We start from the raw sequence: 25,309 nt of genomic DNA, 5'->3' as shown, positions 1-25,309 counted from the left end.
TAAAATATATAGGCATGTATGTTAGACATACAAAGTAAAAAAATATATAAAAAGGAGAGATGAAAGAAAAAAAAAAGGAAAGTGTCCTTCCCTATAAGATCCAGAGAGCAATTCAGTGTAATTAGTGAGACCACGTTAAATACAATATATGAAGAATTTTCAGTTTTGGCAACTACTTTTCAGCGAAATACCTAAGCAATGAGGGTACTAAATTTCCATTTTAAGAATTTAGTAGAGGCTTCCATTTAAACATTCAGTGAAGATGCTGTGGTCTCCCTAATATGCAGAAAAGAGGACTTTGGGGAGGGGGGTCTGTTAAAAAGAAGCAAACAAAAGGTCACAAATTTTTAGCCCATTAGTAACAGCCCCTTAATCAAGCATGTGTCGTTCAGGAATCAAATCCTGGCCCATCAGAGTTTGAATATATGTGATAAAAGATTCCAATGGACAGGATCTGAATTATTCCTAGATCTTAGAGGGAATGAGGCAGGAAATGATGGCAAAGGAGCGGGTCAGCCCCAAAGGTGGCTGGTCCAATCTTAACTACCGATGTTAAAAAACACACCAAATGTTTCTATAGCATTCTTTCTGCTGCATTTACTTTATTTCAAGCCACAGGTCTACTTGGAGGGTCATGCAGCTAGTGGCTTATAAATAAAATCAGAGTCTATGAGTAGTGTCATCACATTAAGAGACAGAATCACTGGATTCTCTCGGTAGGTAAAGAGCTCGCATCTTTGGAATCCATGAGTTGGTAGTATTTATGGCATACCTAAAATGGGGGACAAAAATCATATATGTCAATAATAAAATACATGCAATTCAGGAGTTAAAACAATGAGGACAATTCAATAATTTATTGAGCTAGAAATTCCATATGATTCTTAAATATTGCTTCACAGGTAAAAATGCAACAAATACAACTGATCCAATTCCGAAATTAGTAAATAAACACTATTGCTAACTGTTTACCAAGGCAAGCCATCCCAATTCTTCTCAAATCTCAGCATATGTTACCAAGAGAGATCCTGAAGATGGCAATCATATCTATTTTGGAAGCCTAGGAATTTGGACACTTACTGTATCCTTTAGCTTAGACATATGCTACATATCCTAATTTTCATAGACCAAGCCTTTTCATTCTGTACTGGTATCAAAGGGGAAACAGAAGGTGAAAAAAAAAAAATCAATGAAAACATTCAGCTGCAATGTTATTTTCTTTCCTTTTCCAGACCATCATTATGCAGCCAAAAAAACTCACGGTAAAGGAAAAAAATAGAGCTTTTCCTCAAACAGCATTTTTAAAAAAAATTAATTTAAACTACAGTTCTTCTGGGGAATATTTGGACTGTTCCACCAAACATTCCCAAGAAGCAGAAAGAAAATAAGCATCTGCTAATTCTGTATAGATTTATGTATACAGAAGCCCTTTGTAAGGTATAGAGCACTAATACCAACATAAGGTATGATTATTATGGAAGTAGAAGATTTGAACAAATTTATCAGGAACGTGAAGAATACAGAAAAAGGCAATCTAATTTTAAATTCTCATGCAAGTAACCCAAGTTTTATCATTAATTAAAAGATAATTTAATGTTCTGCTAATGTAAATAATTTTCATCCCATTTCTGCTGATGTAAACAACTTTTCATTCCATATTTATATATAGCACTTTGGTGATGATGTCAAGCTGATTAACGCTTGTCAGATTTCTATAAACAGATATTCTCCCATATTAATAAAAAATTTTATATTTTACACCCAGGTAATCTTCTAATTAATTAAGAAAAATAATTTAACTCTTTCCTTAATTACAAAGATTGTTAAAATGTTTCACTTTCTTGGCAACATATGAAATACGTCATTTCCATTTAGGCCATTAATTTGAAGAAAAACTGAGAGCTATCATCAGCAACATCTTCCAAAAATGATTATTATATTTAAATTAATACAGGTTATGCAATGTGTTTTATAAAATACGGAGCAATTTTACTCTTATAAGAATATTCAGAAGTTAATATGCAAAATAATAATTCAGTTTGAATTTAGACCCCAATTTATTTCAATAATAACTTTTTAAAAAACTTCATTTCACCAAATGTATTCTTTTAACTAAAATAAAAGTGATGATAAATTTTCCCTAGCTGTAGAGTTTTACAGAAACTCTGCTAACATACTCTGGCTGAAATTCTTACCAGAATTGAAATATTAAGACTTGTGTAGCAGATTTTCATTAAGTATGAAAAACAACTTATGTACATTTGAAAGCCAATTTAATTGATTTCAAATACTATAAATTTCATCTATCACTCTGAATGTCCTTTCATTTAAACATTGACAGTAGTACTTTCACTTGTGCTTATTGTTGCAGCTGACAGCAGAATGTAGCCCCCTCAGAGAAAATCATCATCTACTAAAAAGAGAATAAAAGCAGAGTCACAGTCCTTAATTCTGACTGCCCCCAAAGATCAATTGGTCTAACTAATTAGACCTTTAATAGATTTTCCAGGTTCCTAAGAATAGGAAGAAGGAAAAACACCAAAAACTTTCTGCTGAGTCATACACAAATACATTAATGCTAACTAATACAATTGTCTAATGTAAAGAGGAACTGACCTGAGAGGTACCTTGCTCCGATTAACATTACCATGCTACTCACTATAAAAAAGCCCAAGGGTAGACTACAGAAGATACTAGGGTCACCTGTGGTCATCCAAGTAGGAGGGAATTCCAGTCAAGCAAACCGAAAGAGAGACACATAATTACAATATTGGTGTTAAGAATCACACGATAGCAAAAAAAGTTATAAAAATAGCATATTCATAAAAGCTAGCAAAGAGTTCTTACTTCAAATCAAAACCAGAATCAATATTCAAGGCTTATGACAGTCAACAAACAATACAGATAGCATGCCACAAGTAGCCAAGAACATAGAACATACAGACCAACATAAACCTTCCACTGGCAAAGCCAAAGCTGATGGAGAACTTTTTGGGAGGCTGTTGATTTTAGCTTTCTTGATTCTTCCCCAAAAGATACTAAATGAGCAATCCAATTCCCCTCAAATTCAAATTATAGATCCTTTGGCTATCAGAGAAGAGTTATATTCGTCTATTAAAAATGAATTTCAAACCCTACTGGTTTCATTTTCTTTTTTAAATAGACTTGGTGTATAAGGAAATGCACCTGAATATTCATGTTAGTATAATTAAAAAACCAAACTGTATTAATCTACATTTTAAAATATTGCCTGAGAACACGATTGTTTTGATATTTTCCAACCTGAATTCTCTTGGAAACCCTTCCTTTAAAGAATAGATAGATAGATACTTTTCTTGAATATAAAAATTATATATCTAGAATATTTAACACTCTTTGAAAAAATATTTTGGTGGGTTTGGAGTACAGAGCCAAGAAGTCATCATTTATGATAAGCTCTCTCCAAAAAATATCAAACCCCCAATCACTTCTACAACATTTTAAACATATTGAATGTATGTTAAAAATTCTTTACACTCCATTCAAATATAGTTACAAACAAGAAAATAAATATTAATGCTTCAAAACTGGCAAAACGCTTTGGAAATTAAGCTAACATAATATTCTTCCCATAAATTAAACCTATTTAAAGAGGATAAGAGACCAGGTAGCAATTCCAATATCCTTTCAAGATCATCAAAATAAGATTCTGTCTGTACTGCTATTATCAGATAGCTTATTGATAAATCATACCGTTATATAGCTTATATTGCTTAAGGAATACAATCAGCATTTCACTAATTGAATATTATTAGCCTGTTTATTACACAGTTTAGAGACTCTCAAAATATTATACATGAGTGCTTTTCATAAATCTACTCAAAAAGTTTTTCAAACTTTGCCTTAAATCCACTGCAGCCTAACTGAAACAAAAACAAAGTTTGAAAAATCGAAAGCTCTCAAAAAAATCAAATTACTTTATCATCAATGCTGATGGCAGAAACAATAGAATCATGTAATTTTCTTTTATCAACTTTTTCTTGGCATTTTAAATTCACTGACAGGTAAGGTAAGCAAACAGAGAGAAAAGGATCAATTGGTCTTGTAAGAACTTTGCAATTAAAATTAAGTCTTCAACTGCAAGTAAGGAGAAGAACGTGTGGCATTGACGTGGAGGCAGCTAGGGCAGTGGAGTGCGGGAACACAGGTAGGATTGTGCCATCTTATTTTATTTGGCCATGCCGCGTGGCATATGGGATCTTAGTTCCCCGACCAGGGATTGAAACCGGGCCCCTTGCATTGGAAGTACGTAGTCTTAACCACTGGACCATCAGGGAAGTCCCTGTGCCGTTAAAAAAAAATCTAACTTGTCAAAGAAAACATATAACTCATTTTCATTAGCCATTAAATTAAGGGCAACCAGAAAATAAATCGAGTGCATGTCTGTTATATCTTTCAAAGCAACTAGCACTGTGCTACAAAAATACCTATGATTGAGAAGTTTAGCTATAAAGGGTCTCAAAACTGCAAACAGTCTTAGCAAGAAAGGCTTTGCCACTATCTTAGAAAGAAAGGTGAGTCTCAGAACAAAAGATTTAAAGAAAACGGATATTAAGCTTAAAGCTTATTTAGGAGAATAAACAAAAGCTTCAAGTAGGAACACCCAGGACTGAAAATACAGATCACAGTAATCTGTGGTACTAGATGATCCCAGAAGCTTCTCCTAAAAGCCAGATACATTAAAAGTGGTTCTATACTCCCTTTGGGGTTGGAAGGCAGGCCATATTTCATTTATATTCTCTTCTCCATTAAACTATACGCTTCAATATATTATTGGCCATTGTTTCATTCACTATGTTTGAAATCTTGCATTTAGCAAAGAATTAAAATATTATGTCATATTAAAGGCATGTTTAAGGCTGTTTCTACATTAAAGGCAGCTCAGGGCTGTTTATAATTAAATAGTTTACTTGAGGCAATACCTTCCCACCTAAGAGGTTGAAAAAAAAATAGTCCTCTATTTTCTGCCAAGAGCATTTGCCAATATGACATTTTTAATTTACTATGTTTGGTACTTTTCTTCCTCTGATTCAAATGAGTTCTCATAACATACACTCACTAAGGGCTTGGAAGCAGTCTAGGAAGTAGTGAAATATATTCTGAAATTAATACAGCTTTCGGTTGGTTCAGGTCATGAAGACAGCCCCCCAGAAAGGCAAAGTCAGACACTAAGAAGAAGAAGAAAAAAAAAAAGTCTAGTTGATTTTTTTTTTCATTAAGAAGAAACTAGAAATAATTTTACTTCTAGAAAACTAAGTTATCAATTGAAGTACCAGGAATAAACTAATAAGGAAAGATATGGCAGGACAGAGTTAAGTATGTATACCAACATGATAATTTACATTTTATGTTTAGAACTTTAAAGTGTTTTCAAAACATTAGAAACTATAACTTACAATAACGCTTTTCTTCAGAGCAGCCTTGCTACGTATAAATGGCCAGATACTTAAAGAAGCGATTTAACATACTAGGGCAAAGTGGCAATAATAATAAAAACATTTTTACCACTTTCTGAAGACTGAGTTGTAACCCAACCCATTGACTTCATCACAGCTTTCTTCCACGTAGAATAACGAATTTCACTTTCTAGACATAGAAGGTAGGAAAACCACACATAAGAAAGGCAGTTTACTGAGATGTTCTAAGTACCACACTTATGTTCACTCAGCGTTCTTTTTTTTTTTTGCTGTGCCATGCAGCATGTGGGATCCGACCAGGGATCGAACCTGTGCCCCCTGCGTTTGAAGCATGGAGTCTTAACCACTGGACTGCCAGGGAAGTCCCTCATTCAGCATTCTTGACAAATTGTTACACATATTAAACTGATGTTTGTTACACTGTATTAAGCTGACATGGAGTTTTACCAGGACTCAGACTCCGGAGAGTACCATTGCTAGTGACTACCGGTGACTGGGAGAGAAGCTTGCTTGGAAGTTGGAGGGAAATTCAGCCTGGTCTGCACGATGAAGGGAGATGGGGAAACAGGCTACCTGCTAAGACCAGGCCATTCACAAGCAAGTGGTGATGAATTAGAAAGGGGAATCCTACTTGACCTATTTTCTCTTTTTGGGAGGGTGGAGGAGCTTGGGATATCATACAAAATCCACTTTGACGTTATTTTATACATAGGTTTTTAAAAAGGTTTAAAACCAAATTCAGTATTTAAAACCTTATTTACATACACAGCTTTTAAAAAAGGTTTAAAACCAAATTCAGTATTTAAAACCTTATTTTCATACACAAATTTAATACAGGTATTGGTCAGAGCTTGTGGCTTAGCTTTGTTTATTACGACAGTAAGTCAAATATTTAATGCTCATTTATTTAAATTGTTGCTGCTTTTGTCAGGCTAGCCCTGCTGTGTTTAAAAGTTATCAGAATATCGCTTACCCCACATAATCCTGTCCTAAAACTGGCCACTGGCACCAAAGATGATCCGATGCAGACATGAGGAGTCGGTGGCCGATATATCTCCCTTGTCACTGTCAGGAAAGGCTACACTAACAAGCTAGAACTGATAGTGTGGCAGTGTTATCCTCCTACATGAAAGGACTGTAAACACTAGAAGTGAATGGTAAAAAAGTGATTATAGAAGTTTGTTTTTTTTTTAATAGGGAACCATTCCTCTCATTCACATTCATTCAGTGTATCCAAATATGCTTAGTAGCCAAACCTGAAACAGTAGCATTTGCTATCTTATTTACTTTCTCAACTTATGAATAAACAGAAAAGCAAACTCTCTCTCACTTTTCACAGTATACCAATCTTCAATCTTTACAAGTACCCTCACCAAAAAGGAACTACTGTATAGCACAGGGAACTAGGCTCAATATTTTATAATAACCTGTAAGGGAAAAGAATCTGAAAAAAAATAGATATATATGTATGTATAACTGAATCACTTTGCTGTACATCTGAAACTAACACAACATTGTAAATCAACTATACTTCAATTTAAAAAAACAAGTACCCTCAGCGTTGATCTGAGGTTCAAACCGCTCCATTGTGACAGCTGACAAGTCCTCAGGTTCCAGACTCCAAACGCCAACCCCTTCCGCAGCCCCTGCTGCCATGGCAGCTCCCAGAGCAGTTGTTTCGGGCATTGAGGGCTTCACTGAGGGGAGAGAGCTACGTCAGTATCTTTGCAGTTACATATGCCTAAAAAAACCAGTTCTTCCGAAGAAACATTAGTCTTGGAGTTTAAAGGAATGAAGGCTTACTAACCTACTGGGATATACAGAATGTCTGCTTGTAGCTGCATCAGAATTTTGTTGTTGGTCATTCCTCCGTCTACCTGCAAATGGCTAAGAGGAATTCCACAGTCGCGGTTCATGGCGTCCAAAATCTTAAATAAACCAATGCAATGAACATAATTAAAGTACTCCATAGTAACATCTCTGAAAATAGCCATCTTCTACTCAAAAATACTCAAAAGCTCCCCAAAGCCTGTAGAATAAAAATTTAGATTTCTTAGGCTGGTCTTCTAGGCCCTCCTTGATCTGGTTACAACCAACCTTTTCTCTCACCACACCTCTGCACTCACCCCTATATCCAGTCAAGCCAAACAATTCTATTTTGCACCCTGATTTCCTGCCATGGTGCCTATGTTTGTGCAACTATCCCCTTTGCCTAATATGCACCACTCAGCATCCCCTCAACTGTAAAATGCCCAGCACCTGGCAGCTAACAGGAACTTAGAAAGTAATGACAGCTGGGAAAAGAACCAAAACTTGCAGTTATTACATTAATGTTTAGGCAGGCTTAATTTTTGATTAAATATTTAGTAAGCTTATAAGTTGTAATAAATTTCTGGCATTAATATATAATTTGTTTAGGAATAATAAAGGTGGATTAAGTACAAGAAAAGGGCTCATATTTATTACCTCTCGAGTTTGGAAACAAACAGCTTCTAATGCAGCGAAAGCAATATGGCATTTATTGGTGAACTGAGTGAGCCCACAGATGATCCTAAAAATACAAAGATTTTTATGATTAGAGTGGAATAAATGAGTCATCAACTGGAAATGTCCTAAATATGGAAAGACTGAATTTGGTAGGTAGAAATGTATGGTGGGGGGTGGGGAATGGACATTAAAAAAAACAAAACTGGACATAAACATTAAGTAGCTTGGAAAGTCCTTATAGTCTACAATGCTGCATCCACATACGAAAAAGTTCAAGATCTATCCGGATAGATGACAATAACATAAAACCAAATCAATATTCATCTAGATGATGTCCCTTTGAGACATAACTTGCAGGTACCTTGAAGATAAAAGATAATAACACTAACATGAATATGAATATGGCAGGGGCTTATCTGTCAGATGATTTATAACTTCTTGGAGGTTTTTTTTTGGCCATGCCACGTGGCATGCAGGATCTTAGCTCCGCAACCAGGGATCGAACCCGTGCTCCCTGCAGTGGAAGCCCGGAGCCATAACCACCAGACCACCAGGGAATTCCCAACTTCTTGGAGTTTAAAGGTTCTGAAATTATACTTGCCAAGTGTAAAAGGTTTCCTCAATACTTTAAAATCGTTTGAAAATAGAAAACTATTAACTAATAAGTTATTAGCTAATATAGTAAATAAATCAAGACCGACAAAAGCATACCTTATTTTCAATTCTTACCCTCTTGCACTGGGCTCCCAATAAGGTGCATATAGTCCTGAAAATGCTGGGACGAAATAGCAGCCATAAGAAGTACCTACTTCTTTAGCAAGTTTTTCTAACGTTAAAAACAAACAAACAAACAAACAAAAATCACTCTACTATATGCTACTTATTTTAGTCAATAAACACACACGTTTAAAAAATTAGGACAGAGCTTTTGGTTTCCTATTATTTAGTACAGCAAAATGTTCCTAATTACAGCAGAATGTCAGGAGCAACAAAAGCAAATTTCTCCACATTGAATACCACCCCCCCAGTAAAATGTAACCCAGCCCAAGAAATAAAGGAACTGGATTAGTTTCGTTAAGGTATTTTAGCTTATTTCCACTATTTTTAAGGTTGCTGACTAGCAGATGAAGAAGTGGCCTTCAGTGGGTCCCTAATCAGAAATGTGTTCCTGATTGTCTCACCTTCAGGCGAAATTAAAGTAGATGGTTCAAAATAATTATCCATTGTCTGAAAATAGCCATATTAATACTTAAATTACAGGTACTGGAGTTTTAATTCTCACTCTAATAAGACTTAAAGCTTTTTCTCATCAGATAAATTTAACTGCAGGTTCTGGCCATCTTTGGTGTTCACTTTTACACTTGGGTGATTTTTATGCCCTACCGTGCCAGTTTATTAATAACCACCACTAATTATGTCAATTTGTCGTTTTATAAATCTTCACAAAATAATCTTTTATGTGTAAATCAAACTCATAATAGGGATTCATATAGTTTAATGTCACATACGGGGCAAAGCACATGTATTAACAGATTGCAAGGGTAAAATATTTAAAATTCTTATTATTTAGACTCTAGCCCTTTGTTAGAACATACTCACCAATTTCCTCAGAGGTCTTTATAATTCCAAGATTGTCCCTTAGCCAGCGAATAACAGCACCGGCTATAGCTACAGAACCCTACGGGAATAAAGGAATCCGAGAGAGAATATAAGTTATCACAATAAAAAGTTTTTATTGAGCATATTCTCTGTGTATGACACTACCAGATGGATAAAATTCAAACATTTCAACATTGGGACTTCTACAAATATCATAAACTAGGTCTTTTACTACAAACATTGTTTATCTAGGGCATTACAGAAGTTTTTAATGAGACAGAGAAGAGAGTCCTCCGGTACACCCTTGGACCTGTGCCCGTAGGTGGACATCAATGTCTTGAGCAATTTGCTTCTTATACAATTGTTCTATCTGTTGCTAAACTACTGAGGTATATTATCACCCAGAGTACATTCCCATCTTATCCACAAAGTTATTGGGAAAGGCCACCCTGAGAGTTTTTTCAAGCCCATTTCCCATAGCTAACATTATATTAAAACTAGCAACCACAAAAAAAAGTTAGCAAAGAAGCTAACTACAAAGTAATGATTCTTTCCAACAAAACCACCAAGAGATGGGGCTTGGAGTCAGATGAACTGGTTTGAGTCTGAGCTCTAGTTCTTAACTGCTATGTGATCTTAGGCAAATTAGTTAGGCTTTCTGAGACTCCATTTATTCACCTATATAATGGTGGTGACTATAACAACAGTTACCTAAAGAAATTACGATGAGGCTCAATACAGGAAGTATACAGGAGTACACAGGAAGGTTCTTACTGAATGTAAATATTAGCTTCTTTAATTCTTTAAGTGTTAAAAAAGTATCAGCCAAATTCCACTGACTGATGTATGGGTAAATAAAATGTAGTATATCCCCACAGTGGAAAATTATTTGGCCATGAAAAGACAAGAAATTCTCCTACGCGGGCCTCTCACTGTTGTGGCCTCTCCCGTTGTGGAGCACAGGCTCCGGACGCGCAGGCTCAGCGGCCATGGCTCACGGGCCCAGCCGCTCTGTGGCATGTGGGATCTTCCCAGACCGGGGCACGAACCCGTGTCCCCTACATCGGCAGGCGGACTTTCAACCACTGCGCCACCAGGGAAGCCCTGGATGAATCTTGAAAACATTATGCTAAGTGAAAGACCATATATTGTATGACTCCATTTATATGAAATGTCCAGAAAAAGCAAATCCACGGAGACAAAGAGTTGTTTCGTGCTTGCTTAGGGTTGAGGTGATGCAGTTATTCTTTGGGGTGATAAAAATGTTCTAAAGTTAGACTGTGGTGATGGCTGCACAAATTTGTGAATATACTAAAGAACACTGAATTACACACCTTAAAAGAGTGAATCATGTGCTATGGGAATTACATCTCAATAAAGATGTTTATAAAAAGATTCTGGGGGCAAAAGAAGTATCAGCGCAAACCATTAGGAATTCCAAAAAAAAAAAAGTTTTTTGGTTCTGATGTTTCATTCATATAGATTATTTTTTTTCCTTCTTTTTTTCTTCATATGCATTATTAATGTAAATTACTTCCACAGAGTCACCCCAAACCAAAACATCAGGTAATATTAAGTGTAGGAAGCAGAATGTTTTTTATATGTCGCCTGCCTCCCTGTCCCCAATTAAATTGATTGAATTACAAATGGTTACCCTTTCTTGCCATCAGTTTTCAGGATGTAAACAAACTAGATGCTGAATATGTTGATACAGCCTATCATTCATAGCTGCTATGAGAACAGGTCACTGTATGCTACTGCATAGCTGGCAAAACATTGCAGTTGCTCTTTTTATACAGTGAATTTTCAGCTATAAAAAATTATTTGAGGAACAGATTTGACATCCCTGTGCAAATACAACCAGACTTTAAAAATGGGACAAAGACAATTCAGTAAACACCTGACAAGGGACTCTAACCCAGTGTTTCTCCCGCCCCCAAAAAGAAAGTTCTTAATACACTTCCTAGTTTTGATATATTATATATTTAGGTACAGAGTGGGACCATCAAGGAGAACTAAGTAAATTGTTTGCTTTTGGAGACAATAGTTCAACTCTCACACATCCTTTGCGAGCGAACAATTCAGAGAGTAGCTGCCAAAGGCTAGAAAATATATAAGATTTTCTAGAACAGTGCTGTTTAACAGAAATATAATGTGAGCCACACATGTAATTTAAATTTTCTAGTTACCATATTTAAAAAGGTTAGAGTAATCGTAATATATTTTGCTTAACCCAATATATTAAAAATATTATCATTGCAACATGTAATCAATATAAAACTCGAGATCTTTTATTTGTGCATATTTCACTAAGTCTTTGGTATCAGTATATCGTTTATGCTTACGGCACATCTCAATTTGGACTAGCCACATTTCAAGTGCTCAGTAGTCACGTGTGGCTAGTGGCTACCATATCGGACAGCACAGTTCTAGATCTAAATGGAAAAACAGATGTTCTATACTCTCAAAAAGACACTGGTCCTACATGGCATCTAACCACGAAATGTGTATATTTCCAATAGTTTTAGGTGAGTAAGTAATGAATTTTAAAAAGCCACTGAGCTAGAAGTCTAGTGGAGTGGTCTTGCAGCTACCAGCTAGTGGAACTTTATATTTTGGGAAGTCAAATGCCGATGTACCTCATTTCCACTGAAAAGTGCAGGATGTTTACATGCTCAATTTTTTTTGAGAGGAAGCAACGTGGTTGCAGTAAAAGGAAAATCAAGGTTTTCATTAAAGGTAACTGGTTGAGGACCAGAGGGCATTATTTTAGATTAAAACAATAGAAAAAAAATACAAAGCCACTGTCAAGGCTCCAGAAGAAAATTATTCTAAATTTGGTCATCAGGAGTACACAGGAGTGTTTTGCTACTGAACGAAGAAGTAGGTTCAATATAAAAAAAACTTATCTGAAAGAAGTATATAATTTTGGTACAGGATATAATACTTGGTATAGCTTTTTAAAAATTAATAAAAATAAGAGAAATCTCCAAATTCACAAAAGATGTAGTCTTCTGAATCCAGAGGCAGGAGATAAAGTGGAAGATGGTATAATGCTTTGAAGATGGGCAGAAAAAAAGAGTACAGGAATGGAAACCTAAAATGATAGATAGAAGGTGACTGTCTACTTGCTATCAAATAAGTTACTGTCAATTATATCATAAATATAAACATTCAATACTTCAGCTCATCAACTATAAATATGAATCAACCCTTATTCTAAGTCACGATCCACTGGGAAAGCTGCACACAAACCTAATAGTGGTTCTCTAAGAAAAACATAATAGAAATGAGAGGGTAAAAAGAAGTTCTATGATAACCGCACAAGAGAAATAAATTACTCAAAAACTAGACACATAGCCACATAGTGAAAGGCTAAGGAACAGGCTATGCAAAGATTAGATTAAAAATAATCAAGTAGATCTGATATAATGTCATAGCAGGCAAACATACTTTCCCTCAAAAGCTCCTTGACATGAATGCCACTGCCATGAACAGTATCTGTATAAAGTAGATATTTCAGGATGCAGGATGTATCTTACAATGCAGTTATGGTTAAAATCAGTAAATGTGGCGCTTCCCTGGTGGCGCAGTGGTTGAGAGTCTGCCTGCCGATGCAGGGGACGCGGGTTCGTGCCCCGGTCCGGGAGGATCCCACATGCCACGGACTGGCTGGGCCCGTGCGCCGTGGCCGCTGAGCCTGCGCGTCCGGAGCCTGTGCTCCGCAACGGGAGAGGCCACAACAGTGAGACGCCCGCGTACCGCAAAAAAAAAAAAAAAAAAAATCAGTAAGTGTGGAGAAAAATTATGTAAAATTAAGATTATCCTGAAATTCCTTAAAATCAACCATTAGGCACAGTAAACATAGTTTTGTGTATGCTACAGTAATATGTAACACTACATATATAACTTATATTGTACTTAACTTCTGCCTGATTACAAATGCAAAATCTAACTCTATAGCATTTTTATTTGCAAAGAAAAGAGAACAGGAGCACAGAGTTGAATTGGGGAAGCATTTATGAAATGTAATCTGTATCATTAATACTTTGATAACCAGTTAGGGAATTAAAATTAAAAGCACTTATTGCTCAGAAAGTACACTTTCCAAGAAAGTACCTTAGAAAAGTCCATAAACAATGTTTTTAGGCCCCCATGATCCTCGCCTCCTGCTGTTCATGGCCTTCCATGATCCTCTCCCTTTGAGTGAGGTGGGACTATGACTTGCTTCTAACCAACAGGATATGTCAAAGGTGATGGGATGTATGTGATGATGTGCATATGATTACATTGCATAAGATTATCGCACCTGTTTTCTGGACTCTCTCCCTCCCTTGCTGGTGTTAAGTCCTCACATGGGAAGGAACTTCAGGCGGCCTCTAGGAGCTAAGGGCAGCCTCTGGCTGACTGCTAGCAAGAAACTGAAACCCCCAGTCCTACAAACACAAGGAACTAAATCTGGCCAATAATCTGAGTGAACCTGGAAGCAGATGGAGCCTCAGATGAGACTGTAGCCTCAGCCTACACCTTGACTGCAGCCTGGTGAGACCCTGAGCAGAGGATCCAGCTAAGCTTTGCCTGGACTCCTGACCCATGGAAACTATAAGATAATAAATGGGTAAGGTTTTAAGCCGCTTACATCAGTGGTAATATTGTTACGCAGCAACAGTTAACTAATATATGAGACTTATACCTGAAATGGAATACCTGGCTGAAGAGGGATGAAAAACTCCAAAAACAAAAATTTAACACTATAATCACAAGTCATACCAAAGAGAGGAGAAAAAGGACATTCAAAGAAAACAATGGGGGGATATAAGGAATCCTCTTTGAAGCTCATGTTTAAATAGACAAAAATGGCATAACATAGGATTTGGTATATAAACAATATTTATTAAGTATCTGCTATGTGCCAGCCTCTGGGATAGAGTGGTGAACAAGACAGATAAATATTCTGACCTCAGGGAACTTATATCCTAGTGACAGAATACAGAACATGGAAGTCTCAAATCCAAAGTAAGCTCACGTTCATAATCAGATTAAAGGCCCCCAAAAGAATTTTGTTTCGTGAAATAACATTTAGAAAAAGATGAACAAGAAAGGGAAAAGCACAGCTTGGGGAAGACGTGCACAGATGGCAGAGGGAAGGCAGAACTACTCGTTCTATTTTGGTAATCCTTGGTCTATTTTGCTTCAGTATCTTCCAACACTAAGAAAAATTTCCAACTATTAAGAGTGGTACAGGGCTTCCCTGGTGGCACAGTGGTTAAGAATCCGCCTGCCAATGCAGGGGACACGGGTTTGAGCCGTGGTCTGGGAAGATTCCACATGCCACGGAGCAACTAAGCCCGTGTGCCACAACTACTGAGCCTGCACTCTAGAGCCCACGAGCCACAACTACTGAGCCCGCGTGCCACAACTACTGAGCCCGTGTGCCACAACTACTGTAGCCCTCCCACGGGCCTAGTGCCCATGCTCCGCAACAAGAGAAGCCACCGCAATGAGAAGCCTGTGTACCGCAACGAAGAGTAGTCCCCGCTTGCCGCAACTAGAGAAAGCCCGCACGCAACAACGAAGACCCAACGCAGCCATAAATAAATAAATGTTTATTTAAAAAAAAAAGAGTGGGACAAATTTTAGCAGTTTAATATGAGTTTAAAGTCTCAAAACAACTGAAGCATCAGGTGTCCCAATTCCTTTTTACTAACAATGAAATAAGGACCCAGAGATGTTAATATTCTTGGTGATAAAAAAAGAGGTAAACATCCCTATCAACAGAGATGGACGAGTTTGCACTTTAAAAATCACCTGTCCTGGGGCTTCCCTGGTGGCGCAGTGGTTAAAAATCCACCTGCCAATGCAGGGGACCCGGGTTTGAGGCCTGGTCCGGGAAGATCCCACATGCCTGCTGTGGAGCAACTAAGCCCATGAGCCACAACTACTGAGCCCGCGAGCCACAACTACTGAAGCCCGCATGCAGCAACAAAGACCCAACGCAGCCATAAATAAATAAATAAATAAATAAACAAACTACATTGTTAAAAAAAAAAATCACCTCTGTCCCTAACAGAGGATAACACGCAAAACATAAAAAGAGAAAACCAAAACAACACACACTAACTCAGACAGAGAATAGCATCAATGTGGACAGAAACAGAAATGCACGGCTAGGCAGGATTTGAGGCCACAGGCATGATGGATTGCGAGTCATTTTTCTGTGTGTGTCAGGGAGCAGGAGTGGTGGCCGGAGCTGACTCCTGCAGAGGAAAGGGATTCGAAGTGCTTGGTGTAAGATCAGGAAGACTGTCAGTGTCTGAAGCCAGGGGCTAGGTAGTGCTTTCCTGCTTGTGTAGGGGTACTGGAAAACAAGCAATTGTCTACGTGCTGACTAGGGCTATTGGCTTAATGGAAAATGAGTCTGGAAGGGAAAATTCCAAAATACATGAAGAAATCTATTATTAAAACATCAGCCATGGTGTTGGGAAAATAAAAAAGCTCCATGCAAGGGAATCAAACTGGACTACTTTCTCACACCATATATAAAAATAAACTCCAAATAGATTAAAAACTTAAATGCAAGACCTGGAACCATAAAACTCTTAGAAGAAAACACAGGCAGTATGCTCTCTGACCTTGGGTCTTAGCAATATTTTTTTGGATCTGTCTCCTCAGGCAAGGGAAACAAAATTGAAAATAAACTAAAAAGCTTTTGCACAGTGAAGGAAGGTATCAACAAAACGAAAAGGTAGCCCACTGAATGGGAGAAGATATTTGCAAATGATATATCTCATAAGGGGTTAATATACAAAATATACAAAGAACTCAAATAACTGAACATCAAATACAAACAAACAATTTGATTAAAAAATTGACAGAGGACCTGAGTAGACATTTTTCCAAAGAAGACATATAGATAGTCAATAAACACATGAAAAGGTGCTCAATATCACTAATCAACAGGGAAATGCAAATCATAACCACAATGAGCTAGATACCTGTTAAAATGGCTATTATCAAAAATACTACAAACAACAAGTGTTGGCGAGGGTGTGGAGAAAAGGGAACTCTTGGACACTGTTGGTGGGAATGTTAAGTTGGTGCAGCCACTGTGGAGAACAGTGTGGAGGTCCCTCAAAAAATCAAAAGTAGAGCTACCATACGATACAGCAAATCCACTTCTGGGTATTTCTCCAAAGAAAACAAAAACACTAGTTACAAAAGATATATGCACCCCTACGTTCATTGCATCACTATTTACAATAGCCAAGATATGAAAGCAACCTAAGCATCTATTAATAGATGGATAAAATGGATAACTTTATAATATATATAAAATGGAATATTATGACATCTTGCCATTTGTGAAAATATGGATGGACTTGGAGGGTATTGTGCTAAGTGAAATAAATCAGACAGAGAAAGAAAATATAGCATGATTTCACTTACATGTGGAATCTAAAAAATAAAACAAATGAATAAACATAATGAAACGGAAATAGACTCATAGGAACAGAGAACAAAATGCTGGTTGCCAGGGGGTAAGGGGGTAGCAGAATGAGTGAAATAGATGAGGGAGATTAAGAGGTACAACTTTCAGTTATAAAATAAACAATTCATGGGGATGTAATACACAGCATTGGGAATATAGTCAATAATACTGTAATAATTTTGTATGGTGACAGATGCTAACTAGACTTACTGTGGTGATCATTTTGTAATGTACAAAAATACTGAGTCACTATGTTACACACCTAAAAATAATGTAATATTGTAAGTCAATTATACTTCTATTAAAAATTGATTAAATTAAAAAAATATATATACTTTGTATATATACTATATAAATTAGACATTACAGCATATCATATGCTAGCTTGCAAGCATCACTTCTAATGAAAATGTATGGAAGGGGAAAAAATGCCATCAGTCAACAAAACATAACATCTGGAATAGAATTCATTCCAATCCAGTGGTTAGGACTCTGCGCTTCTACCGCAGGGAGCACGGGTTCAATCACTGGTTGGGGAACTAAGACACTGTGTGTCCGCAGCACCGCCAAAAAGAGAAAAAAACAACAACAAAACAAAACAGTAACAACAAAAAAACCACAAAGAGGTAGATTAAGGTATGATTTCCATGAAAAAAAAACCCCATGAATTACAAATCAAAAAAAAAGAGAAATAAAATCAGGTGGACATGAAAAATAACCAGTTAAAGATTGTAGAAATGAAATTACTGAGTGAGATTATAAAATGTAATAGATGAGATAAACTGTAGAATAGACAGAAAATAGGCAAAGTAGTGTTCCCATATACTGCTGGTGGTATTTACACATGGTAATGAAAAAGAATGGGACAATAGTTATATTTAACAACACAGATGAATCTCCGAAATAAAATGTTGAGTGAAAGAGGCCACATCAAAGATTGCATACTGTATTACTCAGTCTCTCTCTTATATTTTTAATATATAAAGTATTAACAACATGCAAAACTAACTTCCGTGTTTAGGGTTACACATTTAAGCGTTAGAATTGTAAAGAAAAGTAAGAAAGTGATCATAATAAAAGTCAGGGCAGGGTTAACTTAGGGGAAAGGGAAGAGGATGTAATTGGGAGGGGCACATAGAAGGTTCCTGGTAGTTTTCTGACCTGGGTGAGGTTACATGGGTCTTCTTTTTATAATAATTTGTTAAGCTGTACATTGATGTTTTATGCATTCTTTTCTATACATGTGTTACATTTCACAATTAAAACATTTTTGTTTTGTTTGTCTTAAAGAGAGAATTTGGAAATGTAAGGTAGATACTGAGAAACTCACCAGGGATGCAGCACAGAGAAACAAAGAGATTAAAAATATATAAAAGGGCAGTTAAGAGACATGGAGGGTGGGTTGGAAGGTTCCAATATCCGTACAATAGCAATTCCAGAAGAGGATGGAGGTAATGGTAGAGAAGCAATATTTGAAGAGATAATTGTTGAGAATGTTCCAGAACTGAAGACAGACTTGTATCCAAGTACCTAACAGAATAAGTAAAAATAAATCCAAACTCAGGCACATCATAGTAAAACTATGGGACATCAATGATAAGGATATAACGTTTAAAACTTCCAGATTACCTATCTACAAAGGAACCACTTTTAAATCAGAACAGCGAAGGTCTCATCAGCATCAAAAAATGGCCAGAAGGGATGCAGATAAAGCAACTGACTTTTATATCCACCCCAGAGAGAGAGCAAAATAAAGACAAACCTAAAAAAGAATAGGCTCACCGCACCAGACTCTATGAACTGTGAAAGGCTATCCCTCAGCAAGAAAAAACTGGGGGTGGGGGGACGATATAAAAGGTATGGGACCAAGGAAACGATACTGGACACAGAAATTGACAAAATATGTCAATTGATATGATTTATGATTGACTGAACAGAAAACAGTATGAATTATTGAATGTTTAAGAAAAAGGGGAAATGAAAATTTCATACTCAATAACATGATTATGGATGGAGGTGGCAAGGGTAAAGCATTCAAGGTCCTCATCATGGTTGGGTGGTTATTAAAAATACTAAACAATTATAAGCACTCTTAGAAAAATATATAGTTATTATTTTGAAGGTACTAGCAAAAAACCCCAAAACAACAACAAAAAATGAGAAATGCGTTATGTTGCTTCCAGATCAGCAGAGGGAGAATGAAAGAAGACTAAAAACTAAGAGGGGTAGTTATAGTTTCAGTTTTCAAAAAGGGTAGAAAGTTACTTTTTGAATACCTCAGATTGCCAAGCCTAAGAACAATCTGTCAAATGAAAGAAATGGGTATTAAATATCTGCTTTGTAAGCACTTTAACCCCAAAAGGAAGCAGTGTGACCAGGTGGAATTTGCATGAATTCACTGAGAAAAAGTTTTACCCACCTAACTTTATTCTCTGCACTCGTTTTTGATTTTCTTAATTTTACAAAATGTTTGTTAACTGAAGAGAATTCGGAAAAGAAAAAAGATTCTATCTATTGTTGTTAATATACTAGTGTGTGTGTGTTGTGATCAAGTTGCTAGGTTAGTAGAAGGGTGTGACATATGGGAGATGCGGTGAAAAGAACACTGGACTTGGTAGACTGGAGCCCTGAATACTCAGATTTACAAGGAAGGAGATGGCACAGTGGAGCAGCCTAGGCATCTAGACTTTGATGCCCAATAACCAGGATTTGCATCGACGATTGGCTACTTACTAGCTGTCAAGCTACCTTGGCCAAATGACTCCAATTTCACTTGTCTTCTTCATGTATAAAACAAGGGGATAGCAGGGTGTAGCAAAGCCTGTTGTCATCTAATCTATTGCCCCTCTCTGCTTTAAAATTCTATGAAACTAAAAAAAAAAAAAATGACATGAATCAAAATGAAATCATATGGGGCTTCCCTGGTGGCGCAGTGGTTGAGAGTCCGCCTGCCGATGCAGGGGACACGGGTTCGTGCCCCGGTCCGGGAAGATCCCACATACCGCGGAGAGGCTGGGCCCGTGAGGCATGGTCGCTGAGCCTGCGCGTCCGGAGCCTGTGCTCCGCAACGGGAGAGGCCACAAAAGGGAGAGGCCCGCATACCACACACACACACAAAAAAACCCCCAAAAAAACAAAATCATAAAGCTTATGTGTTAAGTCTCCAGATGAGACAAAACTGGAAGAGGAACAGTGGGAAGAGTGAAAAAGCATTCAGACAGTGTCAGAACAGGCTGAAATTACTAGCCTGAAATTTAACAGGAAGAAACAAAGACCTCAATTTAGATTAACAAAAGATCGTCTGTGCAAATACAAAATGGCATCGACTTGGCCTGATAATAATTCATTTGAAAAAGAGCGAGATATTTTAATATATGCTCCTGGAGCCAGTGATATGGTGGGGTTATTAGACTAAATTAATGAACGCTCAGGCTAGAGTAGCAGAAACAGTGTTTACGGTCACGGAGGCACAAATCCCACACTGGGAATACCTCATTTTATTGTGCTTCACAGGTACTGTGTTTTTTACAAATTGAAGGTTAGTGGTAACCCTGCACAGAGCAAGTCTATTGGTGCCATTTTTCTAACAGCATTTGCTCACTTTGTGTTCCTGTGGCACATTTTGGTAATTCTCGCATTTTTTCAAACTTTTATTATTATAGTTGTTTAAGGTGATCTGAGACCAGTGATTTTTGGTGTTGCTATTGTAATTGTTTTGGGGTGCCATGAACTGTGCCTATATAAGACGGCGAACTTAATGATAAATGTGTGTGTTCTGGGCTTCCCTGGTGGCGCAGTGGTTGAGAGTCCGCCTGCCGATGCAGGGGACTTGGGTTCGTGCCCCGGTCCGGGAAGATCCCACATGCCGCGGAGTGGCTGGGCCCGTGAGCCATGGCCGCTAAGCCTGTGCGTCCGGAGCCTGTGCTCCACAACGGGAGAGGCCATAGCAGTGAGAGGCCCGCGTACCGCTAAAAAAAAAAAAAACAAAAAAAACAAAAAAGGGCTTCCCTGGTGGCGCAGTGGTTGAGAGTCCGCCTGCCGATGCAGGGGACACGGGTTCGTGCCCCGGTCTGGGAAGATCCCACATGCCGCGGAGCGGCTGGGCCCGTGAGCCATGGCCGCTGAGCCTGCGCGTCCGGAGCCTGTTCTCCGCAACGGGAGAGGCCACAACAGTGAGAGGCCCGCGTAACGCATAAAAAAAAAAAAAAAAAAAAAAAAAAAAAAAAAAAAAAAAAAAAAAAAAAAAAGTGTGTGTGTTCTGACTGCTCCACCAAGTGGCCGTTCCCCATCTCTCTCCCTCTCCTCAGGTCTCCCTATTCCCTGAGACAGAACAATAACGAAATCAGGCCAATTAGTAACCCTGCAATGGCCTCTAAGTGTTCAAGTGAAAGGAAAAGTCACATGTCTCTCACTTTAACTCAAAAGCTAGAGAGAAATAATTAAACTTAGTGAGGAAGGAACATCTAAAGCTGAGATAGGCTGAAAGCTAGGCTTCTTGCCCCAAATGGTTAGCGAAGTTGTGAATGCAAAGGAAAAGTTCCTGAAGTAAATTAAAAGTGCTACTCCGGTGGACACACAAATGATAAAGAAGTGAAATAGCCTTGTTGCTGATATGGAGAAAGTCTGAGTGGTCTGGATAGAAGATCAAACCAGCTACAACATTCCCTTAAGCCAAAGCCTAATCCAGAGCAAGGCCCTAACTCTCTTTAATTCTATGAAGGCTGAGAGACGTTAGGAAGCTTCAGAAAAAAATGTTTGGAACCAACAGAGGTTGGTTCATGAAGTTTAAGGAAGGAAACTGTCTCTGTAACATAAAAGTACAAGGTAAAGCAGCAAGTGCTGATGTAGAGGCCACAGGAAATACTTCAGAAGATCTAGCTAAGACACCTTCATTAATGAAGGGGGCCACACTAAACAACACATTTTCAGTGTAGATGAAACAGCCTTATACTGGAAGAAGATATATCTGAAACTTCCATAGCTAGAGAAGATAAGTCAATGCCTGGCTTCAGAGCTTCAGAGGACAGGCTGACTCTCTTGTTAGGGGCTAACGCAACTGGTGACTTTAAGTTCAAGCCAATGCTCATTTACCATTCTGAAAGTCCTAGGGCCCTTAAGAATTATGCTAAATCTACTCTGCCTGTGCTCTATACATGGAACAAGAAAGCCTGGATGACAGCACATCTGTTCACAACATGATTTACTGAATATTTAAAACCCTCTGTGGAGACCTAATGCTCAGAAGAGGATTCCCTCCAAAATATGACCACTCATTGACAATGCACCTGGTCACACAAGAGCTCTGATGGAGACATACAATGAGACTCGTGTTGCTTTCCTGCCTGCTAATGCAACATACATTCTGTAGCCCGTAGATCAAGGAGTAATTTTGAATTTCAAGTCTTATTGTTTAAGAAATACATCTTATATGGCTAGAGCTGCCATAGATAGTGATTCCTTTGATGGGTCTATTCTGGGCAAAGTACACTGAAAACCTAGTAGAAAGGATTCACCACTCTAGATGCCATTAAGAACATTTGTGATTCATCGGAAGAGGTCAAAATTACAACATTAACGGGAGTTTAGAAGAAGTTCATTCCAACCCTCATGGATGACTTTGAGAGGTTCAACACTATTTCTAGGAAGTAACTAGAAATAGCAAGAGAACTAGAATTGGAAGTGGAGCCTAAAGATGTGACTGGGGACTTCCCTGATGGCACAGTGGCTGAGAATTCCCCTGCCAGTGCAGGGGACACGGGTTTGATCTCTGGTCCGGGAAGATCCCACATGCCACGGAGCAACTAAGCCCATGCACCACAACTACTGAGCCCATGCACCACAACTACTGAGCCCGTGCACCGCAACTACTGAGCCCGTGTGCCATAACTACTGAGCCCGTGTGCCACAACTACTGAAGCCCGCGCGCCTAGAGCCCGTGCTCTGCAACAAGAGAAGCCACCGCCATGAGAAGCCCGTGCACCACAACAAAGAGTAGCCCCCTACTCGCTGCAACCAGAGAAAGCCTGCGTGCAGTGACGAAGACCCAAGGCAGCCAAAAATAAATAAATAAATGATAAAAATAAAGATGTGACTGAATTGTTGCAATGTCATTATAAAATTGTAACAGATGAGGAGTTGCTTCTCATTCTTACAGACAACACTGTGGTTTTCATTAGCTTTGAATGTTTGTCACATTATCTATACTGAATGAAATGTACTTACTTCTAACGCATAATACACTGGTTTGTCTCTGCCCAGTTTGTAAGCCACTGTGGTCAGAAGGCCATGTTCAGAAAATACACACTGTAGGAAAGAGAAAAAGATTCCATTAGTCAGGAAAACAAAAAGATAGCATTAGAATATTTTTAAAGCAAAAATGATCTAGTTACAACATAATTCAATAAATATAACAATCTAGAAAATAGATCTTAAAAGTCAAAATTACCAGTATTAAGAACAGTACACTTAAACAGTATAAAAATTTATCCCTCGTTCCAAATTAGATTTGCATTAAGAATCTGACAAGGTCCTACTGTAGATATCCCACTAACACAATTAAAAACACACATGTAAAATTCAAAGAACCTAAAATGGTTCTTACAAGAACCATTCACATGTAGTGATTTTCATCATTTTTACTGAGCTCTAAATTAAACCCTGATAAAAATTAAATAAAAGCTCCTGACTCAAAAGTAACTTAATAGCAAATTATGCTCAAGTATTATTTATATGAAGTTAAAGAAGACTTTCACTAATCTTTTAATTTGAAAAAAACCAACCTTACGGCCTGTATTACATAGTAAGAAACAGCCTGTTCCATACCTATAGTTGGGGGAAGAATGAACAGTAGGACAATTTTATTAAAAGTAAATGATGAAACATTAATACTACAAAACTAACATTTAACTTAGAACAATAAAAGTAATTTATATTAAAGTTTTAGAAAAGTTCTAAAACCTAACAAACATCACAAACTCTTTGAAATAATGTTTTAAAGAACAGTCTAGAAGAAAATGTACTTAGTGCAATCCTAGTGGAAAAATGCAAGTATAGTATTTGGCACTTAGCCATAGCCCAGGGCCATGTTTATAAAATAGCACTGAGTTACAATAAATCCTAAATTCTGTCACACTTACATTGCTACTAATCCCCATGGAGTGAAGCATCATGACTAACAGGCATTCAGCAATGGGGCGGGCCAGCCTAGCTCCATCATTAGCACAGTCATAAACTTCTGGCATGCAGAGGGGGTAGGTCCAGGGTACAGGAAAGTGTAGGTGGACTTTGGGAAAATGAGGGGCCCAGAGGGAAAAGCTATTGCTGGTCTACTTTCCCTATTCTCTGCGCAGGACAGGGCATTCTACTAACACTGGTGGGAGAGTCATAGCCAGCACGTAACACAGCTGCCATGGAAGAACTGAATTTATTTTGTGACAGCCTTATCAGCAAAACCTTCGGACTCTGCAACAAATCTGTTGCTTGGACATGAGTGAGTGGTTTTGACTTGTGCCAGGCAGATAAGCAGCCCAAACTGATATCAGTAAGGGCCACATGGCGACAGTTTTCAAATCAGTTGGCTGTGACTATCATCCTTGGCTCTCCACAGCTGTCCTGCCCTGTTTGGGATTCCCTCCCCACGGGCCTTGTGGGGCAAATAGAAAGCCAGGGCAATTTTTTCTGATAAACATTTTTCCAGGCACCACTGTTGTGAATGAGAATTAGCCCAAGACCGTCTATCTCTTCTACCCGATTGTCGGCCTGCATGGGATTCATGAATATCTAAGTTTTCAAAGACACCAGTCAAATGACACTAGGTATGGGTAATAATATATTTACGAATTCAAACACATAAATCGCTACGCCTTTTTACTTCTGTGACGCTGAAAAAGCTATATATTTTAAGTCAATCTTCTTTAATAAATATTCATTAAAATGGAAGTGAATTTTCTGTTCCACACTATTTAAAGGAGAAATCTGTACTGATTCAGTCCCCATATAAACACTCTGTATACTGAATGGTAGTGTACAAGTCTTAAAGTATGAAACTGACGCAGAGGCTCAAGGTACTTAATAAAAGTGAATTCTTAAGTTTGTATATACTTGGTAAGTAATTACTGAGTATTGTCAATATATGAAGAGACCTCCTTGCTACATTTAGGCCACAGCTTTCAAAACAGTGTACAGGCAATTACTTTCCTCTTAAATTTTATTATTTTTTTCTTCCCAGTCATCGAACCTATATGGGGTTTTCAGCATTTATACGGTCTACCAATCCTTC

General features: G+C 37.8%; 1 protein-coding gene across 5 annotated transcripts in view; it reads right to left on the bottom strand.

Moving 5' to 3' along the window:
- Window positions 1-582: 582 nt before the first annotated feature.
- GK (glycerol kinase) overlaps window positions 583-25,309 on the bottom strand; it is a 76,461-nt gene continuing 51,734 nt past the window's right edge. For 3 of the 5 annotated variants that reach the window (XM_065900890.1, XM_065900888.1, XM_065900889.1), the window contains 9 exons: window positions 23,811-23,853; window positions 23,254-23,334; window positions 9,543-9,621; window positions 8,673-8,769; window positions 7,923-8,007; window positions 7,264-7,384; window positions 7,010-7,153; window positions 5,545-5,625; window positions 583-772 (listed from right to left, as the gene is read on the bottom strand). In XM_065900890.1, coding sequence (XP_065756962.1) covers window positions 762-772; window positions 5,545-5,625; window positions 7,010-7,153; window positions 7,264-7,384; window positions 7,923-8,007; window positions 8,673-8,769; window positions 9,543-9,621; window positions 23,254-23,334; window positions 23,811-23,853 — 742 coding nt within the window. In that variant the 3' untranslated portion in view covers window positions 583-761. Of the gene's footprint in view, window positions 773-2,616; window positions 2,704-5,544; window positions 5,626-7,009; window positions 7,154-7,263; window positions 7,385-7,922; window positions 8,008-8,672; window positions 8,770-9,542; window positions 9,622-23,253; window positions 23,335-23,810; window positions 23,854-25,309 lie in introns of all 5 variants that reach the window. The other 2 variants (XM_065900886.1, XM_065900887.1) reach the window with 1 other exon arrangement.

This window comes from Phocoena phocoena, chromosome X (genome assembly GCF_963924675.1).
Source record: "Phocoena phocoena chromosome X, mPhoPho1.1, whole genome shotgun sequence".
Classification (NCBI taxonomy): Eukaryota; Metazoa; Chordata; class Mammalia; order Artiodactyla; family Phocoenidae; genus Phocoena; species Phocoena phocoena.
This window is presented reverse-complemented; position numbering and strand designations above follow the sequence as displayed.